Raw genomic sequence first — 13,732 nt, forward strand, 5'->3', positions numbered from 1 at the left:
AAAAGGGATCTGTATAGAAGGAGAAAGCTCTTCTCCCTCTACTTCCCAGGTATCAGTGTGAGCGAACCACTCAAAAAACAGAATTTTGTGCAGTTGGACAGCTACGGTGTTCTTTGGTAGCTTGGAGCAGCACCAAGGGTGCAACAGGCCTGCCATTGCAGTACCCCCAGAAGCCATCCCAGGCAGCTGACAGCAAGCAGGGTCCCTCTCCTGCCTCCCCCTGGCCTCTTACTATGCCAAAGGTTGGCAGCCTTGGTGCCCTGCCCACGTTAGTCCTGGAAGGCCACATCATGTGCAGTGCCACCCTCACCCCTTTGTCACAGAAACATGATTAGACTTTGCTGCAGGTGGGTCCAAAACCTGTCTTGCAATTTAACACTTACAAAGTATTTAAAGAAACTTACCATACATTGATGTCTTTGTCCCTCTTCCTTCCCTCCTTGCTTTCTTCTCTTTAATCTTGCATATGTTTTCCTGTTGAGGAGTAACTTTTGTTCTCAATGCAGGTTTCAGTGTGTACTATCAAAGTACATGTCCCACAACACAACGTGGGCTTCTTCATATGGAGATGGTGAAGATTTCTATCCAAAAATATCTTAGTGCATGCATTGCACTCTCCTTTTCTCATCTTCAATTTCCATTATTTTTCCATTATTTTTGTGTTTTAGTGCAGCAATCCCAAGTCCTTCCTTCTCTTCTCACTATAGAGCAATGAGAAGCTGGGAGAAAACTGTGGTTATCTTCCTGATGGATGCTAGAGAACAGCCAGCAAGAGCAAGAATAACCCCACATGAGAAAGCAAGAATTAGATGGATTCTGGGAGAGAATGAATCCTTAGTGGATGAAGAGCCTTGTATAAAATTATATGAAGCCAGAAATGATTTCAGAATTTAGTCTAGATAGCTGGAAAACAGGTGAAGGTTGCTTGCAAGATGCTTTTATTACACTAATTTCCCTTCATTTTTAGAATTCTAACTGGGATTCCAGGCCTGTGCAGAGGAGGAGTTCCATCTCCAGTCAGGTGCACAATGTCTTAGGACTATGCAGGCAAAAGGAGGATATTTGCTAGAGTAAGCAAAGAGAGAGGTTGGGACTGAGCAGAGTTACAAGCAAATTGCCCTTAGCTGGGAGCACAGTTAGAATTTTTTGTGAGATACTGTGGAATGGGAAAATTTTGCTTGCCGTTTGCCTGGGCTCTGCCCATATACACACAGACTCTTGCCCTTGCAGGATGAAATTTCCACCTACTCATTCATTTGTTAGCTAAACTTGCCCACATCTGCTTTGAAAAAACACAATAGTTCAAAGATGTGCATTTAATGCTGGACTGTAAATCTGTGGTGTCTCTTTTTCTTGACAAATTCTTCAAAACCTTTGTTTATCCCCTTGCTTTCCCACTAGCCTTCAGAAGGATGTTATGGCTTCAAATGGTGTAATGCACTGTAGGCTGCAAAAACAAAAGTTGACTCACTAGAAATTGCCCCCTGTCAGATGCAAGTATTTTATTTTGCATTTTTCTTTTTTAAATTATTGAGATGGAAGTCCAAGAGAATAGCTCTATGTACTAAAATGATCTGATCTTTTTATTATTTCAATATTGACATTTCTGAGCCTAGATTTTAGAGAACAGTATGTTTTTCCTAAGTGTCAGTACTTGATTCAAAGAAACTTTTGCTGAAAGAATACAATCCTCATTGAACCCACCTGGCTCTGAATCAGGCTCCTGATGTTTCTTTCAGAATAAAAATAAAATGTGATTCTCAAACAGAATTGCAGGGATTTTTTTGCATAGTTCTACCCTAGCATGGCATGTTGCCATTGCCTAAAATCACTGAGCTAATTGGAAATCATTCATAACGACAGCAAGGAACAGTACAACTTTTTGATTTTCTTAGTGATATTTCCTCCCTCTTGCTTTCCTCCTGTGAAATAAATAGGCATAAGAGATGTTATTGCCAGAAGAGTGGGTAGATTTGTGTTAATGCCTAAGAGCAAATGTCAAACCATAGAAATGTCAGAGTGTTGTATGCTTTCGAAGTATATGAACAGATAGGTTATTAGTTTGCTCAATCTTTTCTTTGAAAACTTTATCATAATCCTCTCTGCAATCTTGTACTGGGGACAACTACTATGCTACATGACTATTTCTACTTCTAAATTTAGCAACATGGCTTTATAACATTAGGCAGGGAAAGGCAAAAGAAAGTTTGGGTGGATAATTTTTCTGTCCTCGAAAAGAATGTCTTTCAGAAATAGTCACACCAAAGAAAAGCTTAGAGCTGTGAGTCACGGCAGTAGTGGGTTGAACTATCATTCCATGCAGGAATATGGGCATACATTTTCAGGATTAGTGAAATGTAGATGTATTATTTGTAATAAATATATATTTTAGGGTAATGGCACAGCTATAATCTCTGAACATCTGAATGCTAAGGAAAGATTATGACTTGACTGGTAGTGAGTGAGACTGACATGAATAAATGGGTTCTTTAAAAAATACTATTTTTTAAAATCACTTAAAATATTTTCTTGAAATGCAAAGGACATAGAAACCAGAATTTCTAGAATAAAGCATCATATTCAAGATCTCTACCATACAGATAATCTGTGGCAAGTTGTGCTTCTGGTGCCTTCCACAGACTTTTCATTTTGCATGTACTGCTGTCTGACTTTTTCACATTGATTTCTCTTTCTCTCTTCTGCCTCTGTCCCTTGTTTTCTATCTCTGCCCTTGTTCTCTTTCATGTCTTTAGTTCATACTTCTGTCCTGCTTCTGCCTTCCACATATTTTGCTTGCTCTTTTAATTTTTTTTAACTTCAGTGGAAAAATTCCCCCTTCCCCTCACCCTGTTCATCTGTTCCTTCTGACTTACAGTTTCTAGGATATACCACCACCACAGGCTATTTCTTCTGAAAAAGGGGTGGTTGAAGCCAGTCATGTTGGTACTCAACATTAACATTTAAACAGATTTTCTCACTTCATATAACATTTACCTACTATTTCTACGTATTCTTGAAGAATTATCCAAGGGAAACATTTTAATGCTAAGTGCTTTTTGGCCTTTAAAACTGCTCCAGTAGATGAATTAAGGAAAAACATCCATTTTTAACCAAAAAGATGTTTTTCCATCAAAGCCTCTTTGAAGGATAACTTCAGTTGAACTCTCCAAGGAAGCTGTATTCCCAAAGAATTACATTTTATCAGCTGAAATATTTCATTCTAGTTTGCTGTAGCTGGTATCAGGAAAAACACATATGCAACCTGAACATTAATTTTTGCTCAGTAGCTCAGCAGTGCAGGGTGACTGACCAACAGATGTGCTATTGGATAATGGAGACAGCATTGGCAGGGCTTTGCCTGCTCAGCTCCTGAGCCAGGGTGCAGGGAAATCAGCAGGAGAGCCTCTCTTACAGTCACTGGATGTCTCTGTGAGAGGCTTGGGGTGGATTGTTACTGTGGGATCTCACTGCCTGCTGTGCACAGCCTGGGTACAGAATTCGAAATCACAATAAATTAGAACGGCAGCGTTTGCAATTTTTGCACAGGCATTAGTGTCAGACTTTATGTTCTGCCTTGGCTTAGGGAGAATGTTCTTTTATCACGTAAAATATTTTCTTGAAATGTAAAAGACATGGAAACCAGACTTCCTGAAATAAAGCATCAGACACCTGTGTTCAAGGTCTGTACTACACATGCCTCAGTAGCACAAAAGCACAAAGGCTCAGGAATCCAGGGATTAGGAAGCACGAGCTTCAGAAAAGTCCTGGGAGCTTTTCATAGTGGATGCATCTTTCTCTGTTTTATTAGAGATGTGGGTAAACCAGTGTTGTCTTATTTTTTTCTTAGGTAGCTACTGCTTTCTGAGTATATGGTCAGGCAGCAGGCATTTGGCTGCTTCTGGCTCCAACCTCCAGGTTCCCCAAACACAGAATCTACACCCTATCTAAATAATGATTGGATTAGTGTTATCTAAGAATTTAAGAAGGTTAATTAATTTAAATGTACTGTCTATATACTACTGTAGCTCAGAGCTCCTTAACTTGTTCCCTCTCCCCATAGCCTCAGTCATGGCTGGATCTTCTGATGCCTTAGACTTGCAAAATTTCTTCTCCTTAATGAACATATTAAAATATATTACACTTTTGTTTTGGTTTTTAAAAGTATAATAATTTTTGATTCTGAAATATTTTGAAGGTGAATTGTAGGGCAACTCTCATTCATGGTTTATAACAGAAAAGGATACTTGTGGTCAAAGCCATACCATATTCTGAACAGCCACGCACTCTCAGCTTTGGTTGTATTTTTATCCAAGTTAGATGCACTCTGCAAAATAAATGAATGACTGAAGTGAAGAACATTTTTATAAAATAAATAAAACATGGAGTTCCGATATTAAAAATGCATGTCAGACCAAATTATAATTAACTGCACTTTTTTTTTTTTAATTTAAAAAGCTTTGTTGTTGCATAAATGTCATCCCTGCGAATCAGTTCAGGAGAAAATTGGCTCATACAGCACATTTCTCATTGCTCCCCTCATTGGAAGAATGTAGCATTTGCTTTTATTAATTATTCCATTTTTTATAGCAGTTGAGAAGTGCTATACTCTGAGATCAATAACATGATATTTTGATTTAATTGCCTTTGTGGAATTACTTCAGTTTGCTCATACAAGATCAGAGGCTGTTTGTGTATGTCTAACAAAATGCCTTTCCCAAAGGGATTGAGATATTCTAATAACTAGGAAAGTCCTTTCTAGACTTCTTTCCAAGGGGAGGGGAACATAAGTTGAATTTACAAGGCTCAAAATACCCTTTCAGTTCTGCAAGTTAATTCTATGACATGCTGCACAGGTAGAGAGGTGGACTGTCCTTTTCCTCAGGGTCATAATTTCGAATAATAAATTAGGAACAGTCATCTGTACAAAGACAGCCAGTTTGGTCATACTCTAGGTATCACATCAGTACTAATGGAAGAATTACCAGCAGGGTGAATTTAGGAATGGGATGGCCAGTTTTCTAAGATACTCAGCTGTTGTCTTGTTTTGTGGCAAGTTAGGTTAGTTTAAATGAGAATATTTTTCCTTATGCAGCTTTAAACCGACGGATCTGTTAATTTTCATGTTTTAATCTAATAATATATTAAATTATAATACCTTATTATAAACTAATATAAATTGGCTGATGATAACGTCAATGGTCTGACCCTCAAAAGTGTAAGGTCCAGTTCCAAGGCAACCATGGCAGCTTTGGAACAATGGGAACACTGATGTCATTAGTTTTGAATAAGGTTAGGTGGAATCTATGCTGTAGCTGTTATGATTTTGCTAATGTGGTCACACTGAACATGCAAATGCACCAAATGGAACAAATATTATTCTTGGGATCTGTTTCCTGGTTAACTGAATTGAGTATTTTAGCAACTCTTCCCAGTAACTGGGGAAGCTGGGGGTGGGGGGAAAGAAGAGAGTACTAATCCCTTAGAGAGGAGCACAACATTCTTCCAAGCTCTAAACATCTAATAGTGCATTTTGACAAGATAAAGATTGGGAAAAGGGCTGAAACATTTAAGCAGGAAGTGTGACTGTAGGTAAAATCTCTGTTAGGTCAGAACAAGAACACTGTGAATAAAGGAGAGGGAAGACTTGAGTGCACAGGGGTAGAGATGAGGAAGAGGACAGGCATGAAAATAAACATACTGTGGAGGGGGCTACTTGTGTGTGGTGCAGAGGATAGCTTGTTAAAAGCACAGTGAGCTCTGTAAATAGCCTGTGTCCTTTTTTTTGAATGGTAATGTTGTTGTTGGTTAATTCCTCTTCCCAAACCCATTGTACCTCTAGCTTCCTCTTAAAGAAAAAGGTTTCGTCATTCAGGAACACAAATTGTTCCTGTATGAAAGCAGTGGACAAAGAAGTCTACACAAGAATATAATCCCCCAAGTGTTTCTCGGTCCTGACCTGGGCCTTCTTTTATTTCTAGTTTGACATGTGTTGCACCTTCCTCCTTTTGTCTGTGCAATCTGTGTTGTGCTATCAGCTCTTGCAGTAGTGGAGTCTGGGTGGTTATCTGGAGGGCAGCTCCTGCAGAAACACTGCAAGGGATGACAGGACATCCCTTGGTGTGAGTGTTTCAGGGCTCTTGCAGATCCTTGGATCCCATTTTGGATCCTATGATTTTAAAAAGTAACTTTTTACTTTCCCTACAGTTCAGAGAGATAAAAGTAGGGGAGACAGTGCTCTGTGTCTTCCAACAATTTTCTCTCTGGGAAGGGAAAATGCCAAAGTTTCTCACATCTCTTCTTCCATATGGGAATCGCCCATATGGAGATTACTCTCATTAGTCCTTGCAATAAATTCACCAACCAGCTGGCAGATGAAACTGATGAGAACAGTGTCACTAAATTCCTTATTATACTTAAAAAGATGTAGAGACAGTTAAATAAACCACACAGATTAGACAGAGAAGATATTGATAAGTGTTTTGCAGGCTATTTAGTTTTTTCCCAAGATCAATAGCATATCTACAATTTTTTTTCTGAAGTGCTTGTAGAAAATATATTCTTACCTTCTCTCAACTGGAGTTAACATAGACAATTTGCGATACATAAGGCATCTGAATGAAATATGCTATTGACTGTCTTTTTAAATGGGAATTTAGTCAACTAGCTCTCTGCCATAAAGCTTTTGCCTTTTTTAAATAGACCAGCTTTGTAACTCTGTTTAGTGATTATGTGTGCTGCATTGTGCTTTTCAGAGTTAGCTTTTGGTGTTTATACACTGAATGTACAGGATATGCAGCAAAGTGGTTTGTTTTACATACTATTTTCTATACAATAATATATATTATTTTAGTATGTATTATGTAATTTCTTTCAGAACTAAGTTATGACAGTCCATCAATAAGTAGATGGGTATGAATATGAGACTACGTTATTTTGTTTATGCTTATGCTGTGATAATGATTTAATGATAAATTTAAGGGTGGCAAAACAGAACTGAAACTGAGATATGCTTTTGATGGATCATGGTATGGTGAAGTGCAGATGTTAATTATACATGAAAAGGTCTACACCTTTTCTAGGGAAGGAGTTCTGGGTTCCAGGTCTTACAGTTTCAACTGGAATTTGTGGCCAGCTGACTGCTGAAAATAGTGGTTCAGGTAGCCCGAAAAAGAACATAATCAGAAGTTTAGAAATAACTGTGTACATAGAATTGTTGAATAAATCAAACCTCTTCACAGAAAATTGAATTTTTGGGAGACAATGGAAGGAAAGAAGGGAGATGAAGAGGTAAGAAAGGAAAAGGGTTTTGCAGTCATGTAGCTGGTATTGCATCTGACATAGTGCCCATGAGATGAATGGTCTTTAAGGCATATTCTGCCCCTAAAAAAAATCTAGGTATAGTTACAGACATGGATTGAGAGGTTCCCACAGCAAGGCACTCATGCCTGGTAGTTAGAGTGGTCACAGAGGAGATAAATTCAAATCTCAGTAGCAGACCCTGTAGCTTTCCTATTCTGGCTGAGTGCTCTGACTGAGCAGGGAGAAGCCTAGAGGTTTCTTTTCCATTAATTTTTGCTCTCTTTTAAACATCTTATTCTTGAAGATATTTCATTCTTATTTCTGGTACAATCTCCCCTGAAGCTTCAATTAACAGCATGGAGAGTGGGCAGGTGGTTTAAAGTTCATCTGGGCAAGAGCTTTAGCTGGCAGTGGGAGGTGCTGGCACTGACATGTTATTTGTGCAGGCATGGATGTGCAGGGAAATCAACTGCTTCCACTGTGAAAACACAGTAACACAGGAAGAAAATAAATAATGAAAGGTAAACTAAATAAAAACATCATTTTGGAAATAAAGGGAATGAAAAGAGAAACACAGGGGAAGAAGAGGAATGACAGAGAGATATGAGATGAAAGAGAAAATTAGAAGAAACAACCTGACTTGAATAACTGATAGTACTGAGTTAAAACAGTGAGCACTACAGAGAATGCAGCAAAGGTCTGAATTACTAGAAGATTGAGATGTCAAATATAAAAAAGTCAGACAAATGAAAATAAAATACCATGGGAGGGGGGAAGAATAATCAGAACAACAAAACTATTTTCCAAGATATAATACAGTACTATAAGGAATGCTGAACTGGACATGATAAGACATGAAAAGTGTTATATTTATTTACACCTTCTATGTTGTACTGCTCAGTTTTGTCAGGAGAGATAGGTGTTAATTCACAGAGCACAGTTGGGACACTGGATGTGTTACTGTTGTAAATAAACACTATTATTTTCATTTTCAGTAAAAAGAATGAGAAAATTAGATGCCTAGCAGCCTTTGAAGAAATCAGTTTTTTGCAAAACGTGTACAGAGTAAATTTTTTGCTGCATTCTGCATTCCCTGATCTTTGGTAATTCATGAGTGCTGAAAAGCAGAACATTTCTGCAATTCTGTATCTCTATACCCCAGTCAAGAATGGACTGTGGTTCAGTATCCTGCTTTTGTTCAGAGGCATTGCAGGAATTCCCGCCAAGATGCTCAGGAAAGTGAATTTAGCATAAGTCCCCTCAGAATAAAACAGTGCCTTGCTATGATGCAATGAAGAGTTATGCTAAATCTTTATGAATAATAACTCGGTTGTAAAATGAAGGATGTGGTCAGTGTGAATAATAATTGGTTTTCCTTTTTTTTAAAGAAACATTAGGATAATTAGACACCTGAATTCTACTTGTTACAATGAAAGTTGAGATTCACCTTATATGCCTTGAACATGCAAATGTGTAAATGTTAGGAATACTCAGTACATAAGATATATTGAAGTTTTGCCTAACAATATTGCTAATCTATTTTCAAATTAATAAAGTATCTTATATCTTCCTCAGCTTATTTTCTACATTTATGTTATTGTTGGATGATTTAAATTTCAGTTCCAGTTGTGCTGTCTGGAAGAGTGCATGGGATGGTTATCACCAGCATTAGGCACTTGTTGGCTTTTTGCTCTGGCACTTGTCACTGTCCTGTGGCTCCTGTGCAGTGCCACTGCTGTCCCATCACTGTGCTGAGCCACAGGTCGTGTCTCTGTGCATTCACTCTGCAGATTTCTCCTGCTGCTGCATTTGAAACTGCACCATGCATATATGACAAAAAATGGAAGGGCACAGATGAGCAGCTGCAGCTTGCTCAGGAGCACTCTTTAGAGGTTTCAAGTTCACAATGTACTTAGGCTTCCATGTGAAAAATAACTGAAAAATATTTTCATACTCCTGACCTACTAGAATGGAACATTACACATTCTCCTTTTTAATTCTGAGGGATTAAACATTGTTCTGAGATGTCTCATTTCCACAGATGCAGCCATGATCTGCCAAACCCTGAACACTTTTAAATTCAGCACATATGTCCAAAAGCCTGACATACCTGGCTCGCAGCTTTAGCTTTCAGATCTTCATCTGGATCTACACCAACTCTGTAAAAAAAAACCCAAAAAAACCAAACCTGAGGACATATGGTAATGATCTGATGTACATTAGATACCTTTGAATGTGAAAATGTTTCTTGTGACACTGATTTCCTACTTGGTGAGAAATGAGGAGAAGAGCTGGGAAAACATTAGGATCCCTTTTAAAATTTAAAATCAAGCAAGTTCTGAAGTTTTTAGTTTGTAACTACCACTCCTAACACCTGAGACTAGATCTTTATCCTGGCTCAGATCCATCTCTGGGAAGAGACAATCAAGCTGTTAATCTGTGCTAGCGGATCCTTAATTGCTGACAGAAGAGCAGTGCTGGGGTGCTGCAGCTGTTAGTGGAGGATGGGCTTGAAGAACTCCAGGGTTTCTTGACTCTGCTGCATTATGGATCTCTTGAAGCACTTGGAAAAGGCTTTACTTGGCACACCAAGTACAGGGAAGCAACCCAGAAGGGAGAGGAGACTGCAGTGAGTGATGCACAAGATGGTGATAACCTGGTTGGCATTTTCCCATCCCATATGGATAGGGAAAAAATAAAATTGGCTGTTCAAAGGGGTGCAGTGGAAGAATTGACATATTTTGATAATGGCTGATACTCAGAGCTGAGCAGAAATGCAATTGAATAATGTTTTAGGTTGACCAACAGAGGCTTGTGCTGATGAAAGACACAAGAAAGTATGGAATTAAGTGAGGGATGATAAATAATACACCTTATTATCACCCAAATCTGATGCCCACAGCTAAAGTGACAAACAACCCCCATATAGCTCACAAGCTCCCACACAGTAGCAGGTCCACCAATCTAAACCAGAATTTACTGGTGCAAAGAAAATGTAGTCTTTCACTAGATATTAATTTAAGGCCACTTTACTGGTTTTCTGATACACTTAATTCTTGAGTATAGTTTTGCTTTTGGTATTTTAAATAATATTCATTTTAAATAAATAGTATTTAATATTAAAAATTACATACCTCAACACTCTTTCCTGTGAATGTTATGCATACACTCTCATTGAATTCAAGACAATGACAGGAACTATATGCAAAGTAGATGCTTTTTATATGTAAATACTGAATGGATGAAAAAAGTAAGGACATTTCTTTCTGTCATAGCTCTAGAGCTTCAACAAACCTGAGTCCTTCAGGCATAAATATTTCTATCTTTTTATTAGAAATAACCATCCTGGTGGTGACTCAACAAAGGGACAGAATCAATAGCAGATACCCTTTTTTTTTGTGCTCTTGGCCCTTAAATTGCAAGGAAAAGCTTCTGATGATACTAACCCTATTCATTAGTTTGGAATAAAGCAAGAAAGGTATTTCCATTTTATTAATATGGAAACATTTACAAATGAAAAAGAAAAGAATCATTACCCAGAGGTTTAACCATCTATCTGATAGTGGGTTTATCATTGCCATGTGCACAACAGAAGCATCCAGGACCTCATCTTGCTCTGTGAAACAGGGCAGTGTGAGGCAGCCCTGCCCTGCAGAGGGTAAGGACAGTGGCTGCAGTGAAGGCTGAAGCAGCAGCACAAATGCAAGTGCTGCAGTCCCAACCTCATAACCCAGGTCAGGATCAGAAAGTGCATCTGTTTCCTGAGCACAGTCACAGCACTGTTTGTTAGACTGTGCTGATTCATTAGATGTGTTCACCAGCATCAGCAGCTGGCCAAGATAAACCCAGCAGCAAAAGCCCAGCTGGAGACTGCAGAGCTCTGGCAGTAAAACAATTTCATGTGTTTGCACGTGATAGGTGCAGCTGAAAGGCAAAGCTGCAGCACAGCCTTCCCAACACTCCTCTTAATGAGCTTCACTTGACCTCACAACAGGTCAGTTCTGGGACAGAAGTCATTTAGCCTTCATGCAGTCCTCACCTTGCAGGAGCTGAGAAACCACCACTTGTGGCTGACTGTGTGTGTTGGAGTTGTGATGTCTTATTAAAGCCTGGGCTAAGACAACAGAAAATGTTTCACCCAGCACTCGAAGGACTGTAATAGCAAATGGGAAAAGGGGAGGCCATGGGGAGGATAGGACCAGAGTTTCTGGCTGTGATATTGATTCAGTAGCAGGGATATAACTAATAGCTAATTCTACTGACAACTGGAATTAACTGGCATAGTAAATCCAATTTTTTTTCCTGAGTTCTGCAGAATTTATGATGTGCTGAAGCTTCTCTGCATCTGTAATTTCTCGTCCTTATAGCTACAGAGACAGCTAGACATTTTGCTTTCTTTGTTTTGCAGACAACAGATTATTATAATACAGCACAAATGAAGATTCTAACATGACATCCTAGCAGGAGTATTACATTTAAAGCCAGAAAAAAGCAACAATAAATAAGGAAAAGAAACTTAGATTTTTCACACATGAAAAAGAAAAGGTTTCTATGCCACATGAATTCACAGAGCCTGAGCTGACACTTTTTTTTTGTCTGTTCTTTGCCCTCATTTAAAATACATGGTCAGATGTAATTGCTGTTTTTCTCATGGAATAATATCTCACTACTGGGAATTAGTCTGGATACCACAATATTACTGAGTAATTTAAAGTCCTGTGGGAAAAGAACCAAATTATTTTTTGCATTATATAGGAGATTTCGTTAATGCATTAAAATAGCAACACATTTCTGTAATTTTAGGAAGTATGAACTAAGCAAACTCAGTCCAGTCAGTTCTGAAATTGTGGCTAATTATTTCATATCCAAACAGGCTTGGGAGCCTAATATCAGGCCCCTAGCATTGAAAATCACAGTCTTCCAAAATTAACTCTGATACACTTGACATGAAGTAGAATGCTATTTCTAAATATTAGCTATTGAAAAAACAACCTATACCAAATTATATGAGACAGTCAAGATGGCTGAAATTAATCACAGATATGCACTCACTTTAAGTTTACAACCTTGACTTCTTCAAAAGACCTGCTAGATCTAATGCTATTGCCAGTAGAATTTGCAAGCTTAAAATATGTATGTATTACTAAAACTGCCTCTAAGAAATATGCTGATAATATTTGTACAAACATCCTTCCCCTTTTAACATTCTTAGGTTTCCATTCCTGTGAGAAGAGCTAGTGGATGCTCAGAAAAAATATTTTCTTAGTATCTTTTTCTCTTTTCTTGCTATCAACTATTCTCCTGTTGTCTTTTACTTCCTGAGGCCTCTCTTCTGTCTTTCTGTCCCACTTTCTCTGGCTGCTCTCTGTTCCTTGTTTGTCTTTGAGATTTTGTATGCTTTTATTTCTGCCTATTTTTGCATCTTTTTATTCTATACATTAAACATTAGGATGCTTACTCTTCCACGAAGACAAATGCAAAGACTTCTTAATCAGTTCTACACTGCAGTGAAGTTTACTTTATGTATTTAGATAGGCTTTAGCAAAATCTCAGGTCCAAATGCTCTAGATAGGAGGGAAATCAAAAGTCTGACAGCTTCTCTGTATTGTCCTTTTTGGGTTTTTTTGGGTGGGAATTGGGGGGTGTGGTAGGGCATGTGCTATGGTGGTCTTTTGTTTTTAAATAAGGACTGGATCAAAATGTGGGTTCAGAGAGTGCTTTGAGTTGCTATGCTCAAAATCTGGAGGGGAAGCTTTTGACTTCAGCCAGCCTCCAGCAATTAGGCCTAAGAATTGCTGGGAATTGTGCATTAATCTGCACAAGTACCCCTTGCTGTGGATGGGATTTAAATCCCTGTGTGCTATCAAGTGCATCATTTTTTAAGCAAGAGTCAGAATGCATTTGGTAATAAGAGAAGGAATGTGTCCCTGAATACAAAGCAGTTGATAACATTTTTTATTGTATGGTTTGAAATGAAAATGGATGGAAAGATGAATCCCAGATTGTCAGGGGAACCAGCAGTAAGAAATACACACCCAATCCCTAGGAATACTGAGTAGTAAATCACTATTCAGGCATTGTAAACTTTTAATTCCCTCACATCACCACAAAATCAACAGTGTAGGATAAAATCTCTGCTTTCACCAGTGAAGGCACAAAAATCCCCATGTAGACTCACATCTTCCTGAGGATCTAGGCACACGGAGCAGAACTGTTGGTGTCTGTACTTACAAGTGTGATTCTCAGCCCTCCCTCACTTTAAGTGCTAGGAAATCTGCAAATAGAGACATTCCTCTGAAATCTGAATTCCAGTTACTGAAATTATCCTTCTGGGCCTCTATAGGCTTTCTGTACTGGCACAGCAGAGCCTGGTTCATGCAAGTTAAATCTTCTTTGCAGTCCTACCTAGTTAGGTTTGCAACCACCACAGACT

At 38.5% G+C, this 13,732-nt stretch overlaps 1 protein-coding gene across 1 annotated transcript in view; it reads right to left on the reverse strand.

The window, feature by feature from the left end:
- SLC9A9 (solute carrier family 9 member A9) overlaps positions 1–13,732 on the reverse strand; it is a 171,430-nt gene that overhangs the window by 35,938 nt on the left and 121,760 nt on the right. The window contains exons 13-14 of the mRNA XM_063408187.1: positions 9,410–9,458; positions 4,245–4,324 (exon numbers count right to left, since the gene is read on the reverse strand). Of these exons, the coding sequence (XP_063264257.1) occupies positions 4,245–4,324; positions 9,410–9,458 (129 nt within the window). The remainder of the gene's footprint in view (positions 1–4,244; positions 4,325–9,409; positions 9,459–13,732) is intronic.

The sequence above is a fragment of the Prinia subflava genome, chromosome 11, assembly GCF_021018805.1.
Source record: "Prinia subflava isolate CZ2003 ecotype Zambia chromosome 11, Cam_Psub_1.2, whole genome shotgun sequence".
In the NCBI taxonomy this organism is placed as follows: domain Eukaryota; kingdom Metazoa; phylum Chordata; class Aves; order Passeriformes; family Cisticolidae; genus Prinia; species Prinia subflava.